The 15,087-nt window shown below is 36.6% G+C and overlaps 1 protein-coding gene across 1 annotated transcript; it reads right to left on the bottom strand.

Moving 5' to 3' along the window:
• Positions 1–872: 872 nt before the first annotated feature.
• Positions 873–12,464, bottom strand: LOC141718578 (uncharacterized). Its single transcript, XM_074520957.1, has 9 exons — positions 12,244–12,464; positions 8,919–9,046; positions 8,379–8,716; positions 7,701–7,739; positions 3,065–3,370; positions 2,264–2,929; positions 2,031–2,135; positions 1,427–1,885; positions 873–1,367 (listed from the first exon to the last, which is right to left on the bottom strand). The coding sequence occupies exons 1-9, from the start codon at positions 12,462–12,464 to the stop codon at positions 873–875; spliced, it is 2,757 nt and encodes a 918-aa protein (XP_074377058.1).
• Positions 12,465–15,087: the final 2,623 nt, after the last annotated feature.

The following is a 15,087-nucleotide window of genomic DNA, read 5'->3' as shown; positions in this document are numbered from 1 at the left end:
TGCCCATCCGTTTGTGGATAGTATACAGATGACAAAAGAAATTCAGTTCCGTGTAAACTAAACAAACCTTTCCAGAAAGTGCTCAAAAATACAGAATCTCGGTAACTGACTATGCTTCGCGGCCAACCATGAAGTTTAAAAACATTATTCAAATAGCATTGTGCAACTTGAATGGCTGTGAATGGATGTGATAAAGTCATAAAGTGTGCGTATTTGCTTAACCTGTCTACAACCACAAAAATAACGTCTTAACCATTTGATTTAGGTAATCCGGATATAAAATCCATCGAAACATCAGTCCACACCTCTTCAGGTATCGGCAAAGGTTGTAATAGACCAGGGCTAGCGATTGTTTCTGTTTTAAATTTTTGATAAACCAAGCAGGCTCTTACAAACTGTCTAACATGTTGTGTCATACCCTTCCAATAAATTAAGCTCTTAATCCGCTTCAAAGTTATTTCTCTTCCCGAGTGGCCTCCTTCAACCAAAGCGTGATGCCAATTAATAAGTTTACTTCTGAGATTAGCATCAGGTCCTACTACAATCTTTTCATTCTTGTATAACAAACCATCTTGTGATTTGTAATGAGAAATGCTGATGTGTTGCTCTAGTTGTTGAATGATTTGTGTGAGGCCAACATCTAGCTAATAACTAGACTTAATCAACTGGGGAAGTTCAGAAGATGATACGGAAAGTGCCATACACAATAATTCAGCTCCTTGAACCCTGGATAATGCATCGACAACAACATTTTCTACCCCTTTTTTGTATTGTATTTCGTAATCAAAGCCCATAAGCTTAGAAATCCAAAACTGTTGAAATGGTGTAGTCAATTTTTGTTGCAACATCCACTGCAAGCTCTTCTGGTCTGTCTAAACAATGAAGTGACTCCCTAAAAGGTATTGTTCCCATTTTTGGACAGCAAACACCAAAGCAAGTAATTCTTTTTCATGAGCAGATAAATTTTGTAATTTCGGGCCCAAAGACTTGCTGATAAAGGCCAAAGGATGACCTTCTTGCATCCAGACTGCTCCTATCCCCATTTTCGAAGCATCTGTTTCCACTACAAATAATTCTGAAAAGTCGTGCAGCGCCAAGACGGGTGCACTTACCAATGCGTGCTTCAAGGCTGAGAATGCCTCTTGAGCCTGTTCATTCCACGTAAAAGTACCTTTCTTGAGCAGATTTGTTAATGGTTTGCTAATAGTAGCATATCCTTTAACAAATTTTCGGTAGTATCCCGCGAGCCCCAAAAAGCCCCTTAAGTCTCTCATAAAAGAAGGTACGGGCCAACTCTCTACTGCTGCTACTTTTTGTGGGTCAGTTTCTATTCTAGTAGCAGAGATAAAATGGCCGAGGTACTCTACCTTATCAGTAGCAAAAACACACTTACTAGTTTCGCAAACAACATGTTTGTCTTCATTACTTCAAAAACTGCAGCCAAATATTGCCAATGATCTTCGATAGTTTTGCTGTAGACCAAGATATCATCAAAGAAAACCAAAAATGACTTTCTTATAAAATGTTTAAAAAAATTGTCCATCCAATATTGAAACGAGGCAGGTGCATTCGTAAGGCCAAATGGCATTATCAAAAACTCATAATGACCTGTATAAGTTTTGAATGCAGTTTTGTAAACGTCATCCGGTTGCACTCTCATTTGGTGATAACCTGATCTCAAATCCAATTTACTAAATACTGTAGCCCCAGAAAGTTCATCAATAAGCTCATCAACCACCGGTATTGGATACTTATTCTTTATAGTCCGTTTGTTTAGCTCCCTGTAATCTACACATAGCCTCCAAGTACCATCCTTCTTGCCCACTAACACAACAGGTGACGCAAAAGGACTTGAGCTATTTCTGAATTCCTCTATCCGACATCTCTTGGATCAATAACTCAATAATATCTCTTTGTTTCAACGGATATTTGTAAGGTCGAATATTTACGGGGCCTGTGCCATTTTCTAGAGGAATGGTATGATCAAAGGAACCCTTCAGAGGAGGAAGCTCTTGAGGTTCTTCAAATACCTTTTTATAGGTCTCCTTCAAATTTTCCAATTCTTGATATGCTTTTGGAGAACCTTTATCAAGAAGTTGTTGTCGTGACCTTGCTGTGTCTGGATGCTTAATCAACTGTAAAAAAAAAAGATGGGCAGCATTTTTCATGAGTTAGAATTAGGCGCTCCCTCAACCACCTTCAATTTATGGATATGAATGCCCTTAAGGACAAACTATTTTCCCTGAAATTTAAACTGCATCACCAAATCTGTAAAATCCCACAATATAGGTCCAAGCTTACTCAACCACTGAATACCCAACACCATATCACAACTTCCTAAAGGTATAAGCATCACATCAGTGTTGAATTCAGACCCTTGTATCTTCCATATAAAATTTTTGTAGACATGTTGACAGGGAAGATGACTGTCATCTGCTACAATGATGGACTGAGGGTTAATTTCTTTTAAATTACAACCCAATTTTTTAGCAAGTGACAAGTCCAGAAAGTTATGAGTACTTCCCGAGTCAATTAAAATATTTATAATTTTTCCATTCACTGCACCTTGAACCCTCATTGTTTGGAAACTTTGACTGCCCGCTAAAGCATTAACAGAGATGAAAGGATCACCTACCGTAGTACCCTCTTCTTCTTGAATTGTCATATCATCATACACATCTAAATCCGTTCCTGGGATCTCAACCGTAAATAATTGAGGTTCTCGGAATTTACACTTATGGTTCCTGTCATAAGGCTGGTCACAATAGTAACACAGTCCCTTTGCAATCTTTTCAGCTCTGACATCGGCAGGTATATGTTTAAAAGTTTTCGCAGGAGTTGAAGTCTGTTTAGTGAAAGGTGTAATGACTTGTTTGGGTTCCGGTGTTGGTAGTAATGGTGGTTTGGTGTTAGCCAGCGAGGGTGTGTACTGTTAAAATTTTGAGGTGTAGTTGTTGGTCACAGTGGACTTGATGATTTTTGTATTAACACTATTAAGGGATTCCTCTTGTAATCTTGCAATTTCTATAGCATCAGCCATGGAGGTTGGTTTAAATGCCCTCACCATGGGTTTAACAGCAGGTTTCAACCCTCCTATAAAGCTCTCCAACACATATGAATCAGGCAGCACGGAGTTGTTTTGCAACATTAAGGCTCGTAAATTTTCAAATTCATCTATATATAGTTCAATAGAGTCGTGTTGTTGTAACTTATTGAACTGCTCGACCGCGTTAATTCCCGTCTCATCCTTAAACCTAGCATTAAGATCTATCACAAAATCATTCCAATCCACAAATTTCATTACCGACAAATAGCTAGAAATCCAGTTTTCAGCCTTATCAATCATATATAACGAATCCAAATCAACACGCTGATCTTCAGGAATTTTGCACAAGTTGAAATACTTACAACACTTTTTAACTCATAATCGAGGATTAGAACCATCAAACCTTGGTAATTCCAACTTTGGCACATAACCGTGATGAGTTTTGTTGTGAATTGGACCTCCAGTGTTTGTTTCTCGAGAAAATTCCCCCGAACTTTTGTTATTGTCATTCTGGGATATATGGGCTTCCTTCATCTCTCTCAGCACATTCATCAGTGCATCAAATTTTTTGTTAGTTTCAGTGGTTTGCTGCTCAAATTTTTTTCTAGGTTCTTGATTTGATTCTCCATAGCTGTTGAACTCCTTGTCGATGGCGCCAGGACTAATTTACACGACCAGACTGTATTTTTAATTTAATCTTTTTTTTTCCGTAAATTGTGAACAGAAAAAACAGAGTGTAGGGTTTGCAGGCGAGGAAGTGTGGATGGAAAAGGCTCTGATACCAATGATAGATGAACAATTATGTTTGAGAAAGAGGTGATATGCAGAGAGAATTTGTGAAGAGAAACACAGAAGATTTATTACCAACACTCATAATAATTTTCTGTTGTTGATACTTCTTATATAAGAAATACTGGAATCTTGCTGTAAGTAAAATCTAGTGATCTATCAACTGTTAATATTTTTTTTTTCTATTTCTCTGGAAATAGGTTTGTTACTCGCTCGTGACTCTTCTTCTTTGTTTTGGCGACCCTGTGGTTTAGTATATCCATCTCTTGTCTAATGTTCTTTGAACCGGATGCCTTGCTTAATGTTTTATGTTCATTTTTCCAAATATACAGGATGCCTTGCTTTCTCTATTTCACAAACATGATTTTGGTTTAGTGGTGAATCGACTTACAAGTTATGTGTCTCTTACAAGACAATCCAATTTGGATATTCTACAACTAAAATGCAGGACAAGAACCAGCTGTTTATGGCGCTGGATTGCCTCATCGTGTTCTGAGGTTTTATCTTACTGTTCATGGGGACTCACAGCCTTCAAATCGAGTATGAGACTACCTGGACAGTGTGACTGCACAGCTACTAACAATTATAAGGAAATGAATGCTTACCCAGGACATCCAACATGACAAACTTGTAGAGTTCTGTGTGACTATAGCAGAACATAACCTTGATTTTGCCATGGATCACACAATACTGATAGTCCAAGTGAAGCGGAGGTTATTGGTCTTCGTTCTCTGCTTGCCATTGCCATGTCTCCTACCAGCCAGCCATTGCCAGGTCTCCTTCCAGTCAGGACGCCGGTCAGGAAATTCTTCATGGTAACACTGATACATGGTGTGAGCTAAGTACCATGTGATAATATCAATCTATATTTCTTCCCAATATATTTATTTTCTAATGTTGCAGATCATAACATCGGTCACTACATTCCAAAGGTGAAGGCTGCAATTGAGGCTATTTAAGGTCATGCCATCGAAGTTACAGTCATGCTCATCTTACTTCATCAAGGACGACCATAGGTATATTTATCATTTTTCATTGCTTATTTGGTAGTCAAAGAATCTTGTACAGAATATTATTTGGTAAGGCCTTGAAATGATAGGTATGTTAAAAAGTGACCACATATACTAATTTATAAATCCAATTATTAGTATATTTCTCTACCATGAATAGAAAGCGACATCTTGAGGTTTTGGAAGAGGCAGTGTCTTCACATTCTGGATACAACAAATGATCCAAGAGATTGTTTGGTTGACCGTATTTACGTGGGTATTGAAATCCCTCAAACTATTAATTTAAGTAGTAGTTTGGTTGGACAAAGAGTAGGTATTGTAAGTTGCCTATCTAACTTAGGTTAGTCACAAGAAATAAAAATAATTTATATATTATTAATATAAGTAAAACAGAAAATATATGCAAACAAAAATTAACAAAACATAACTCAGTTATTTAATAAAGTATAATATAGGTGTTAATTATATTTTTAATATTTATTTTTAAATCTATGCAATAGTATTTGACATTTAAAATTTTAGTTAGCATAAAGGTTTGCAAATAAAAATATTAACATTAAAATTCCTTTTTTATTATTATTTTAAATTATAAATATACATCATTTTATATAACCATTTTTTTCTTTTTGATTTTACTTATTAAAAAGGATTAAAAAAACAAGTTAGAATTCCTTGCTATCAACCAAACAAAAAAAAAGCATTTCCTTCGGAAGTCAACACTCTTGGTATACCAAACCAAACAAGCACTCTGACCATATCTAACAACCTCTTTAAACAAACACTTCAGTATAAAAATGAAGAGTATTGTCAAAATTGGAGCTCCAAAACTTTAAAATTTTAAGAGATTACTTACTCTTCTATCTTTTAAGAGCTAACAACTTACTTTTAACATATATTTTATTATAAAATAATTCAATCACCCATTTTCTCCCTTAATTTTATATTGTGCTTCTATTAAAGAAAAATGTTTTAATATTAAAATAGTATTTAAAAAGTGGATATAAAAAATATTGTTGGAGGTGAATGCACATTAAGTTGTTAAGAGTCAATATTTTATAATATATTTAAAAAATACTTGAGAGACTATCGGATATGTCCCCAGTTGCTAATGTGTACTTGTAAAGGATTAATTGGATCAAAGTGAGAATGAAATTTAAAATTCATATAAACATTTCAGTGATGTAAGTATGTTACAGCTGAATCATATACATATGCAGCTAATTCATGCACACATAATTGAGTGATTTTCAACCACTTAATTTTGTGCAGCTTTCTGAAAGGTCTGACAATATTGAGAATTGTGACTCCAAACTTATTCATATTATTTTAGAATCCGTGCCACACACAGATTTCTTTTAATAAACTATAATTATTATTTTATTTTATAATTTTTTAAAATTATATATATATATATATGAGCCCATATTAATTAGTTTTAAAATAAAATTTATTATAAATATTTTACACTGGTTAAAATTTTATATTTATGAGATTATAAAATTATTAATAAATGACATATATTATTTATATATAATAATATATTGTACAATAATAAATTTCCAATGATACGTCCCCTGGATGGATGTATTATCAGTGTACACATTACTCTAGCTTTTGTTCCCCGATTGATCTTTCCTTGCACATCTATCCAAACTTTAGAATATCGGCTGTACCTTCCACTTTTTGAACTTCAATATCTGTTTTTTCTTTACTTGCTCAAGCTCTTACGTCGCACAATAATCAATATTTGTATCACCACTTCGTGCATTAGAAGTGCAATACTCTTCTTTTAACAATGTCAACACAGTTCTTGAACCTGAGGTTAATGCTATTTTTGAGGGTTGCAATGGATGCTTTCTATGTCTTGTAAACGAGTGATCATCGAATCAGACTATCTACTATCGGTTCAAGACATTCAACGCAACTGTGACAATCTTCTTGCAAATAGGAAATGTTATTAGGGTGTGTCATGGGATTCTCGATTCTAGAATATAATTCTCTCTTTCTTTTATTAAAGACAAGCGAACAAGGTGGCCCATGTATTGGCTAAAGTTCCATGTTCGCTCAATTATCAACACTTTTTCTCGTCTTCTTTTGAATTGATGGAGACAGTCTTGTATGATTCATCTTCTTCTTGATGAAAGTTCTGTTTTTATTCCATAAAAAACACACTTTAACATATCCTTGAGATACTCCAAAATCCTTCCTTTTTTAAGCGTGTTTTGATATGGTGTAAGCAACCCGGTTAGAACACAACCCAGATCTAGGGTAAAACAAGCTCAGCTGGAAAACCGAGACCCCCTCACCCGGAAAAAGCAAGTTAAGAGAGCCAGACTCAAGTTGATAGTTGGGCACGTGACAATGACAACTATCAACAACCAACAACTGAGACAAGTATGACACGCGTCAGCGCACCTTTGGTGCGTCCTAAAGGTGGTTCTTACCTGGACACATGTATAAAATTCATCCGAGTCAGGCGTCCTCTGTCTCAAACGATGAACGACCCTGATCTAAAGGTATCAATCCCTAAACCCTACCTTTGGGCTATAAATACCCCAAGGGAAAAGGGTTTAGGGGTTACGCTCTCTTACACACAAGTATACACACACAACCACCTTATTATCCTACCTATCTTCGTTTTTTCCAAGAGAGTTTTTACTCTCACAACGGAAGCGTCGCTGAGATCAAACCCCCCTCTAGTGTTGTTTTGCAGATACACCACAGTAGCTACACCGCAACCATCGCAAGAAGGTCCAGGCACGGCGTCAGAAGAAGCCTCCCCGCACACCGGAGTTATCATTTGGAGCTAGAGGTAGGGGCTCTCCATCCTTGGGTCACGGTGCCCCTGGATTCACCTTCATCAACAAACTCTTAAAAGAATCAATTTCTTTAACCTGTAAGAACATAAGTATACAAAGCAATATAAAAAGCAAACATTGAACCGGCTATGACTTCATACCCGAGTTGAAAGCAATCATTTTGTACTTATAATATCTACCAAGTATAAAAAGTAAAAAAAGGCCAAACATCAACCCGACTATGACTTCATACCCGGGTTAAAAAACAATCATTTTATACTTAAAATATTTTCTAGGAATAAAAAGCAATATAAAACCAATATCAACCCGGTTATGAATATCAACCTGTCTATGAATTCATACCCGGGTTGAAGCATTCAGATTTTTACTTTGAACACTTTCTAAGTATAAAAACTATGATAAAGAACACAGTTAGATACGACAAACGAAACTAAATTCATAAAAGCAGTAATCCAGATTGAACACCAATTCGACCAAATTCAAGGTTCAAACATCATCCACAATAATAAAGTATGAGAAAAATAATAATTACGTGGCATAGCCAAGACAGCTTTGCAAAGCCGGATTCACCTACAGGAAACTAGGATTGGGGCCATCGTAGGGTTCCGGTTCTCCCTTCCCTTGTTCAATGGCAGCCTTGGCAACAAGCAACTACTGAATGAAGCTCGGCCAGCTTGCCCCGGGATTAGTCTTGACATGTCTCTCGGCTACAACCCAAGCTTTCTGAACATCAGGGGCCCCGGTTTGAGCAACTCCCATATCATACTCCTCACTTTCCTTGAACTCGGCAATGGTAGCTTCCTTGTTTAAGTTCTCCTTGGTAGCCAACTCAGCCTTAAGATTCTTAACCTCCTTCACAAGATCATCAGCCCGGTACTTCTCCTCCCTAAGCTTCCGGTTCAACCCGGATTTAACTATTTTGAAACCCTCCCGGGCCTCATCCAACTCATCCTTCAAATTAGCAGCCCTCTCCTTTTCAGAATCAGTCCTCTTATTGGCCTCCCGGAGCTCATTGAAGGCTATGTCCGAGCAGACATCAATAGCACCCCAACCTAAAAAGAAACAAGAAAAAACGGCTAAGTCAAAAAATCCTACATGGGTATGAAAAAGAAGTGAAATATAAATTTACTTGTCCCCAATGTCCGCTAACTTTCTTGAAAGCTGCTGCCATCTAGGACCCTTCCATCTTTTCCCAATCATCATCATCTGGAATGTCCTACATGAAGTTAGCCATATCCATCAGGGTCTTGGTACCAACCTTCACAGGCTCCCCGTCCAGATCCTTCCCCTCAGAATCGTAAATAACCCGGTCAGCAACAACATTTTTCCCCGGAGAGGCATGGAAATTGGCACACTCTTCTTCCTCTTGCGAGAGGGCTCGGCTACATCAGGAATTTCCCAAATTATAGTGTTAACATAAATGAGCTCAGAATTAGGATCGACATCATTCCAGGGAGCAGAGGACTCGGCTCCTCCTTCAACATCTGCTGATCCGAACCCGGCACAAGTCAACACAACTGAGTAAAACCGGATAAGCACTGTAAATATGATCCGGGTATAAAAGCACGAGAATAGCCGAGTATACATAAAGTCGGTTATAAATAAAGCAGAAATCTATAATGTTAGGTCACACAACACTATAGAAGGGGGGTTGAATATAGTGTTTATACAATCAAATCGATTTAGAACACAAAGTATGTAACAGTAATCAAGTTTATTCAATATAATAAGCTCTGTTACAAAGTAGGTTAAACTACTCTCTCAGTGATGAACAATATCATTAAGAGCTGCTAGGGTTACAAAGAATAATATTCTTGTGAATGATAACACATATAGTATAAACCCTAAGTTATGTTTATATAGTACACAGTTACAAGATATCTTCTAATTGATATGACATATATCTCTTCCTAAAATATATCAATCAAATATTATCTTTTTACAAGTCTTCTAGTCGTCCAACTCCTAAGCATATCTTCCGTTGTGTTAGTACAGATCCTCTCATATAAATCACCGCACTTTACTCTTGAAGCATATCTTCCTTAAGTTTTGATATCACAAGTTCTGATACCTCAAGTTCTGATATCTTCCTGTGTTCAGTAAATCCTGATTTCCAGTAAGTCCAGATAAGTCCTGATATTAAGTTCTGAAACTAAACAAATCAAATTAGACATGACATCACAAATATATCTAACAATCTCCCCCAACTTGTAAATTATGAAAAATATACAAGTTAATAGATTTGATGATGTCAAAAACATTTAAGTACAAATGCAATGAGAGTTTACTTAGACAACTAACTACAACTTACAGTTCTTGCAGCTTTTACCAATCTTACTGAATCAATCTGAATCCAAAGTGATTCTTGACAAAGTTTGATATCAGCTTCTCTTCTGTATTTCTCAGGACTTGAGCTAATGTAGCCTTGACTTGCTTCATTTCTTCATCTTGACTTCCAATCTGGTCGATGGCAGTCCTAAGTGCTGAAATGTGATTTCTTTCCAATCCATCACCAAGTCTGATTACCCTTGGATGAGAGGAGTCTTCATTGTAGCACATACATTTCTCTTTCAGAATAGCTTCTATCTTAGCAGAATTCTTCTTTATTGGAATTTTTCTTCCATCATCTTCAACTATTTTTGGAATAAATTCTGCAACCCTTGTTCCAGAGATTCCGGCTTTATCCCTTATGGTCTTCATCATGAAATTTGGCCATCTTCTGGTAACCTCAGACTTTATCTCCAAAATATAATGAAAGAATTGAAGTTCTTTAAGAGATTTGTTCAGCACATCTGATTCTGACATTCTGTATGTTCTTCTATTTTTAAGAAATAGAATTAGCTTTTCCTTGACTTTACTCTTATCATCAGTATCCAGTACCACTTGAACAGATATAACCTTATCAAAGTGTTTCTGTGTAACTTCCTCAAGTGGTTTGTCAGTTAATAAAAATGGATCTTTGATAGTTACTTCAACTCCTGTTTTCAGCTTGGCTTCGCTTGATCCTAACCCTGATATGTCTCTTGCTTCTCTGGCATTCAATCCAACAGTCAAGAAATCATATAGCAGTTGACTTTTCTTAGGATCCGATGGTTTAAAATTTTTCCATAGGAGCTTCTTCTTATCAGTAGCTGTCATCTTGTTCAAATCAACTTGAGCTCTGTCAGAGGTTGATGTCTTGATGATTTGTGCAGGATTTGCAGATTCTTCTGTAGCTTGCTATTTTGAAATATCTTCACTCTAAACAACTTGAGCTATGTCAGAGGTTTTCTTAGATTCTTCTGTCATCTTTCTTCTTTTCAGAGTTTCAACAGTTTCATCTTCTGCAACAGCATCATCAAAGACTTGAACCAACTTGCACACATGATCCATCAGAATTTGAGGAATCTTTATTTCATGTTTCTTAACTGTTTCCCCAACTTTTCCTTTTCCCTTGTCTTTGGGATCAGTAGTAGTTTGAGATCTAGTCCTTGATGTAGGAATCTCTGTGGCAGATCTTTCTTTTATCACTATACCTTTTTCCTTAGGCCTTGGAGGTTTCTTTGCATTAGAAGCTTTAGACTTAGGATTTATCTTCTCAGCTGCAAATCTAGCTTCTTCCTCCTTTAGAGTCTCTAAATCCTCTAGGATTATGCTTGAGAAACAATCTTTTAGCAATTTCTTCATCAAGGGTATGAATCTTGGGACCTTATAGTAGACAGTAGTCTCCCTTCCCTTAAGCTTCAGAGTTTGTAAAAAATTCTGAGAGTCTTGACTTCCAGACTGAATCAGAACATCAGACTTTGTCATTAGAATTTGATTATCAGAACTTGCTATCAGAGTTTGTGCATTCACAGCTTCAGAACTTGAATTTTTTTGTGTAGAAGATTTGCTAGAATCAGAAATTAATTTTTATGAAGAAACTTTGTTGCTTTGCTTGCCTTGGCCTTGACCTTTGCCCTTGTTAGGGTTTCCCTTGTCATCTTCAGAATCATCCTTTTTCTTTAGTGATTTGCTAATTGAGCATTTCGAATTAACTACCTTCTCCCCCTTTTTGGCATCATCTGGAAGGAGTAGTGAAAGAAGGAGTTCCACTGAAGATTGGATTTCATTTAGATGTATTTGTTGAGAGGCTTGATTCTGCAAGACCTCATCCAGTTGGACCTGTTGCTTTTCTTGAACACGCTCAATAACTTCCACTTTGTCATGAATTGGTCTGATAAACCTATTCTTGTCTAGCTTGAGCATCAGGTCTAGCTTATCAGATGCTTCCAGAAGTTTATCAACCTTTTCATGAGTCTTGGAGTGTAGACCTTGAAGTGCTTTAGTACTGAGAGCAGTGACTTTAAGTTGGAGCTTGAATATAGAATTTGTCAGCTATTCATCAGCTTTTGCAATATGTTCTGACAGAACATGTGAGCTGGGAATGAAGTCAGGTTCATTCCACTTCCTTTTCCATTCAACTCCTCTAAAAGTTTTCTCTCATGGAACATGAGCATCTTCTTCAACAAACTTAATCAGTACCTCCTTGCCAAGAATTGGAGCATTTACTGGAGCACTATCTCCAGAATCTGATAAAATCTCATCATTTTCCGATAACACCAGAGTGTGTGTAGCAGGAGGAGATTCTGGAGCTTCTGTTTCCAAATTCTGATCTTCAGTTTCCAAATGCAGAATTGGAGTAGTAGGAATTTCAGCATTTATTATTGGAGAAACAGGTGGAGTTGACACATTTGCTAGTGGTGCTTCCAGATACAAGACAGATGGAATATGCAACCTGTGAATGTCAATTTCAGGACTTAATCTTGAATCTTCAACCATAGATGTTTCTTTGAATGGAGAGATAGGAGGTGTAATCACTGTGTCATGAACAGTGCCTTCAGGTGCTGGAAGGGCTTCAATTACAATAGGTTCTGATGAGATCAGAGATTCCTGATCCCCTTCCTCAGCATCTTCATATTGAGATTGTGTAATTTTCACACCTGCTCTAGTCTTCCTTGATCTTCTAGATGGACGAGTGACTTTATTTGTATCAGAACTTGAAGGTCTTTTCCTTTTTTAAATTCCAGAACTCTCAGCTTCATTCTCATTCTGAAGAGTTGACTCTTCAGCTTCTACTGTCACAGGTTCTGATGCAGGAACCTGGACTTGTTTATCCTCATTAAATTCATCTCTCAGAATCATCCTTCTTCTTCTCCTTGGGGGAGATTTAGGCACAGAGATAGTCCTTTTGGTTTTGGGCCTAGAGGATGTGTCAGTTTTTACAACCAGTACCTTTTGCGAAGTACCAGAGGTTGGTTTGGTTTTGGATTTGAGAGGTAAGGTTTTGATAGTAGGTGCTGATGGTTGTGGTTGAGAGGATTGTGCTGGTTGATAGTATGTTCTGATAGTAGGCTATGGTTGAGTATTGAAAGGCTGTGTTGGTGGAGGTTGAGAAGTAGTAGCCTGTGTAGATGCAACATCAGGATATATGGTTGTGTATGTGTCAGGATCAAAATTTACTAAGAATTGTTAGACAGAGTGAGGAATTTGGAGGGGTCTTAGTACATTCTTCTTATTATCAGCAGATAATAAGTCTATGAAAGCCCTTTTGTGAAGTTTAAAGGGTTTAATTGTCTCACTAAAGTTTTGAGGTTCATCAGAACAACAGAAATTATATATAAGCTGACAGAATCTAGCAAAATAAACTGTGTTGCTATCTTCTTTCATCCTATCACCTATAAAACCCAAAATTGCAGTAGCATAATCAAAATGAGTTTGATTAAGAAGGGCATACCCAATTTGCTGACTCATTATTGGGATAACATCAAAGTTGGAGCATTTGTTGGCAAAGGCTTTGGTAATACAGTCGAAAAAGAAGCTCAACTCCCTCCTGATATAGGGCCTCTTCAGTTGTCCCAGCTTGGACAAAGATTTCTCATATCCAAGATTTGCCATCATATTTTGAAGAGCTAACTCCCCAACTAGTGAACTATAAGTACAGTTTTCTGGTAGATGCAAAGCTTGTCGAATAGTAGACAGGGTGACCAAGTGTTCATCTTCCCCTATTGTAAAAATAATTCTTGGGACCCATTTTCACCACCATCATCATATACCCCAGACCTCCAGAACTCCAGAATTTGTTTGCCTGAGAGAAGCTGTGGTTGGGTTAGAGCATACCCAATTTTACTTCGAGTGAGAAAATCTTGATTGAAGTGAAGTTCTGAAGGAGGCTCGTCCTTGTTGAGAATAGCCATGTAGTTGTTGGGGACAAACTTGGCTCCATCATAAATATGATCTTTAGGTGCCAATTCTGTGAGAAATCAAGTGAAAATCGTGTGTTTGCAAGGTGTTTGTTAAAATGCCTGTAAGAAAGTCCGTCAGAAAATAGAGTGAAAGAGAGAGAGAGTAAAAGAAATAAGAGATTAAAGTAAGAGATAAGGTAAAAGATTTGTGTAATCTTTTATCTCTAATATTTAAACTCTTCCCACTCAACGGCTCTTTTTGGAAGTAAAATAGACATGTGACACCTGGCAGCATGTAAACAGTCAAAACATTATTAGTGGGCACGGTAATCGTGCAGTAATTATTGCTCACATGCGGTTACCAAAACAAACACGCAACCCATTAACCAAATGATTATCACTATTTTTATCTCACTTATTTATTTTCTGATAAATATGACCGTTACAGTAAAAAATACAAATAATTCAAGTAAATAAATAATGCCACGTAAGCATCAGGATTTGCATCAGAACTTGACTATTATCAGAATTTAACGATCATCAGAACATGGCTCATGTACTCAAAAAACTGAATGGCTGTTTCTGTGTTTCTTCACATAAATACTGACTGGTTTCTTCAGAGTTTAATCATAAGAACTTTCATCATAATTTGTCATCAGAATTTATGCAAATAATACTTAACTGTTTGTCAGAAACAACTTAATCACTACAGTAATTTTCATCATTCATATGGAGTGATAGTGTGTGTATGTGCAAATAATCAGATAAAGATTAAATTCTGATAAACTTCAGTATATCTTAGAAATAAGGCATAACTAAGAAAATTGCTTAAAATCTGTCTTGAATTGTGAAGTCTACTATAGAATAAAGTTTTGCAAGAATCCACCTCACTGTTTGTGCTCATTTTATTCATCTTTTGAAATTCTTTAGACAGTGGCTTCTCAGTGTAAATGAGTTACAACTGCCATCAGAATTTATGTTGTTATCAGAGTATTTCTCCAGTAATCAGAGAATGTGAAAAGTCACTAAAAAAAATTAATTTGCTTTTCAAATGCATATTACTTAATACCAGCAATGCACTTGGATCTTCCCTTTCACATATTTACTCTAGATCTCAAAGGAGTGCCTGATTTCAATTTCTCTTTTCTTTTGTTTTCTTCAGATAAGTGAGGCTTATCAAGCATGTAGTTCATCCTTAAGATTTACTAACATCATAATTT

This window comes from Apium graveolens, chromosome 4 (genome assembly GCF_009905375.1).
Source record: "Apium graveolens cultivar Ventura chromosome 4, ASM990537v1, whole genome shotgun sequence".
In the NCBI taxonomy this organism is placed as follows: Eukaryota; Viridiplantae; Streptophyta; class Magnoliopsida; order Apiales; family Apiaceae; genus Apium; species Apium graveolens.
This window is presented reverse-complemented; position numbering and strand designations above follow the sequence as displayed.

What these genes read in the sequence shown, in the direction of transcription:
- LOC141718578 (XM_074520957.1), bottom strand. Translation starts at nt 12,464, where the DNA reads ATGGTTGAAGATTCAAGATTAAGTCCTGAAATTGACATTCACAGGTTG. An exon ending in CTGATGTTCAGAAAGCTTGG is followed by an intron (nt 7,740 to 8,378) that starts GTTGTAGCCGAG and finishes ATGTTCTTACAG; the next exon opens with GTTAAAGAAATTGATTCTTT. An exon ending in TGAAGGAGACCTATAAAAAG is followed by an intron (nt 1,886 to 2,030) that starts GTATTTGAAGAA and finishes TATTGATCCAAG; the next exon opens with AGATGTCGGATAGAGGAATT.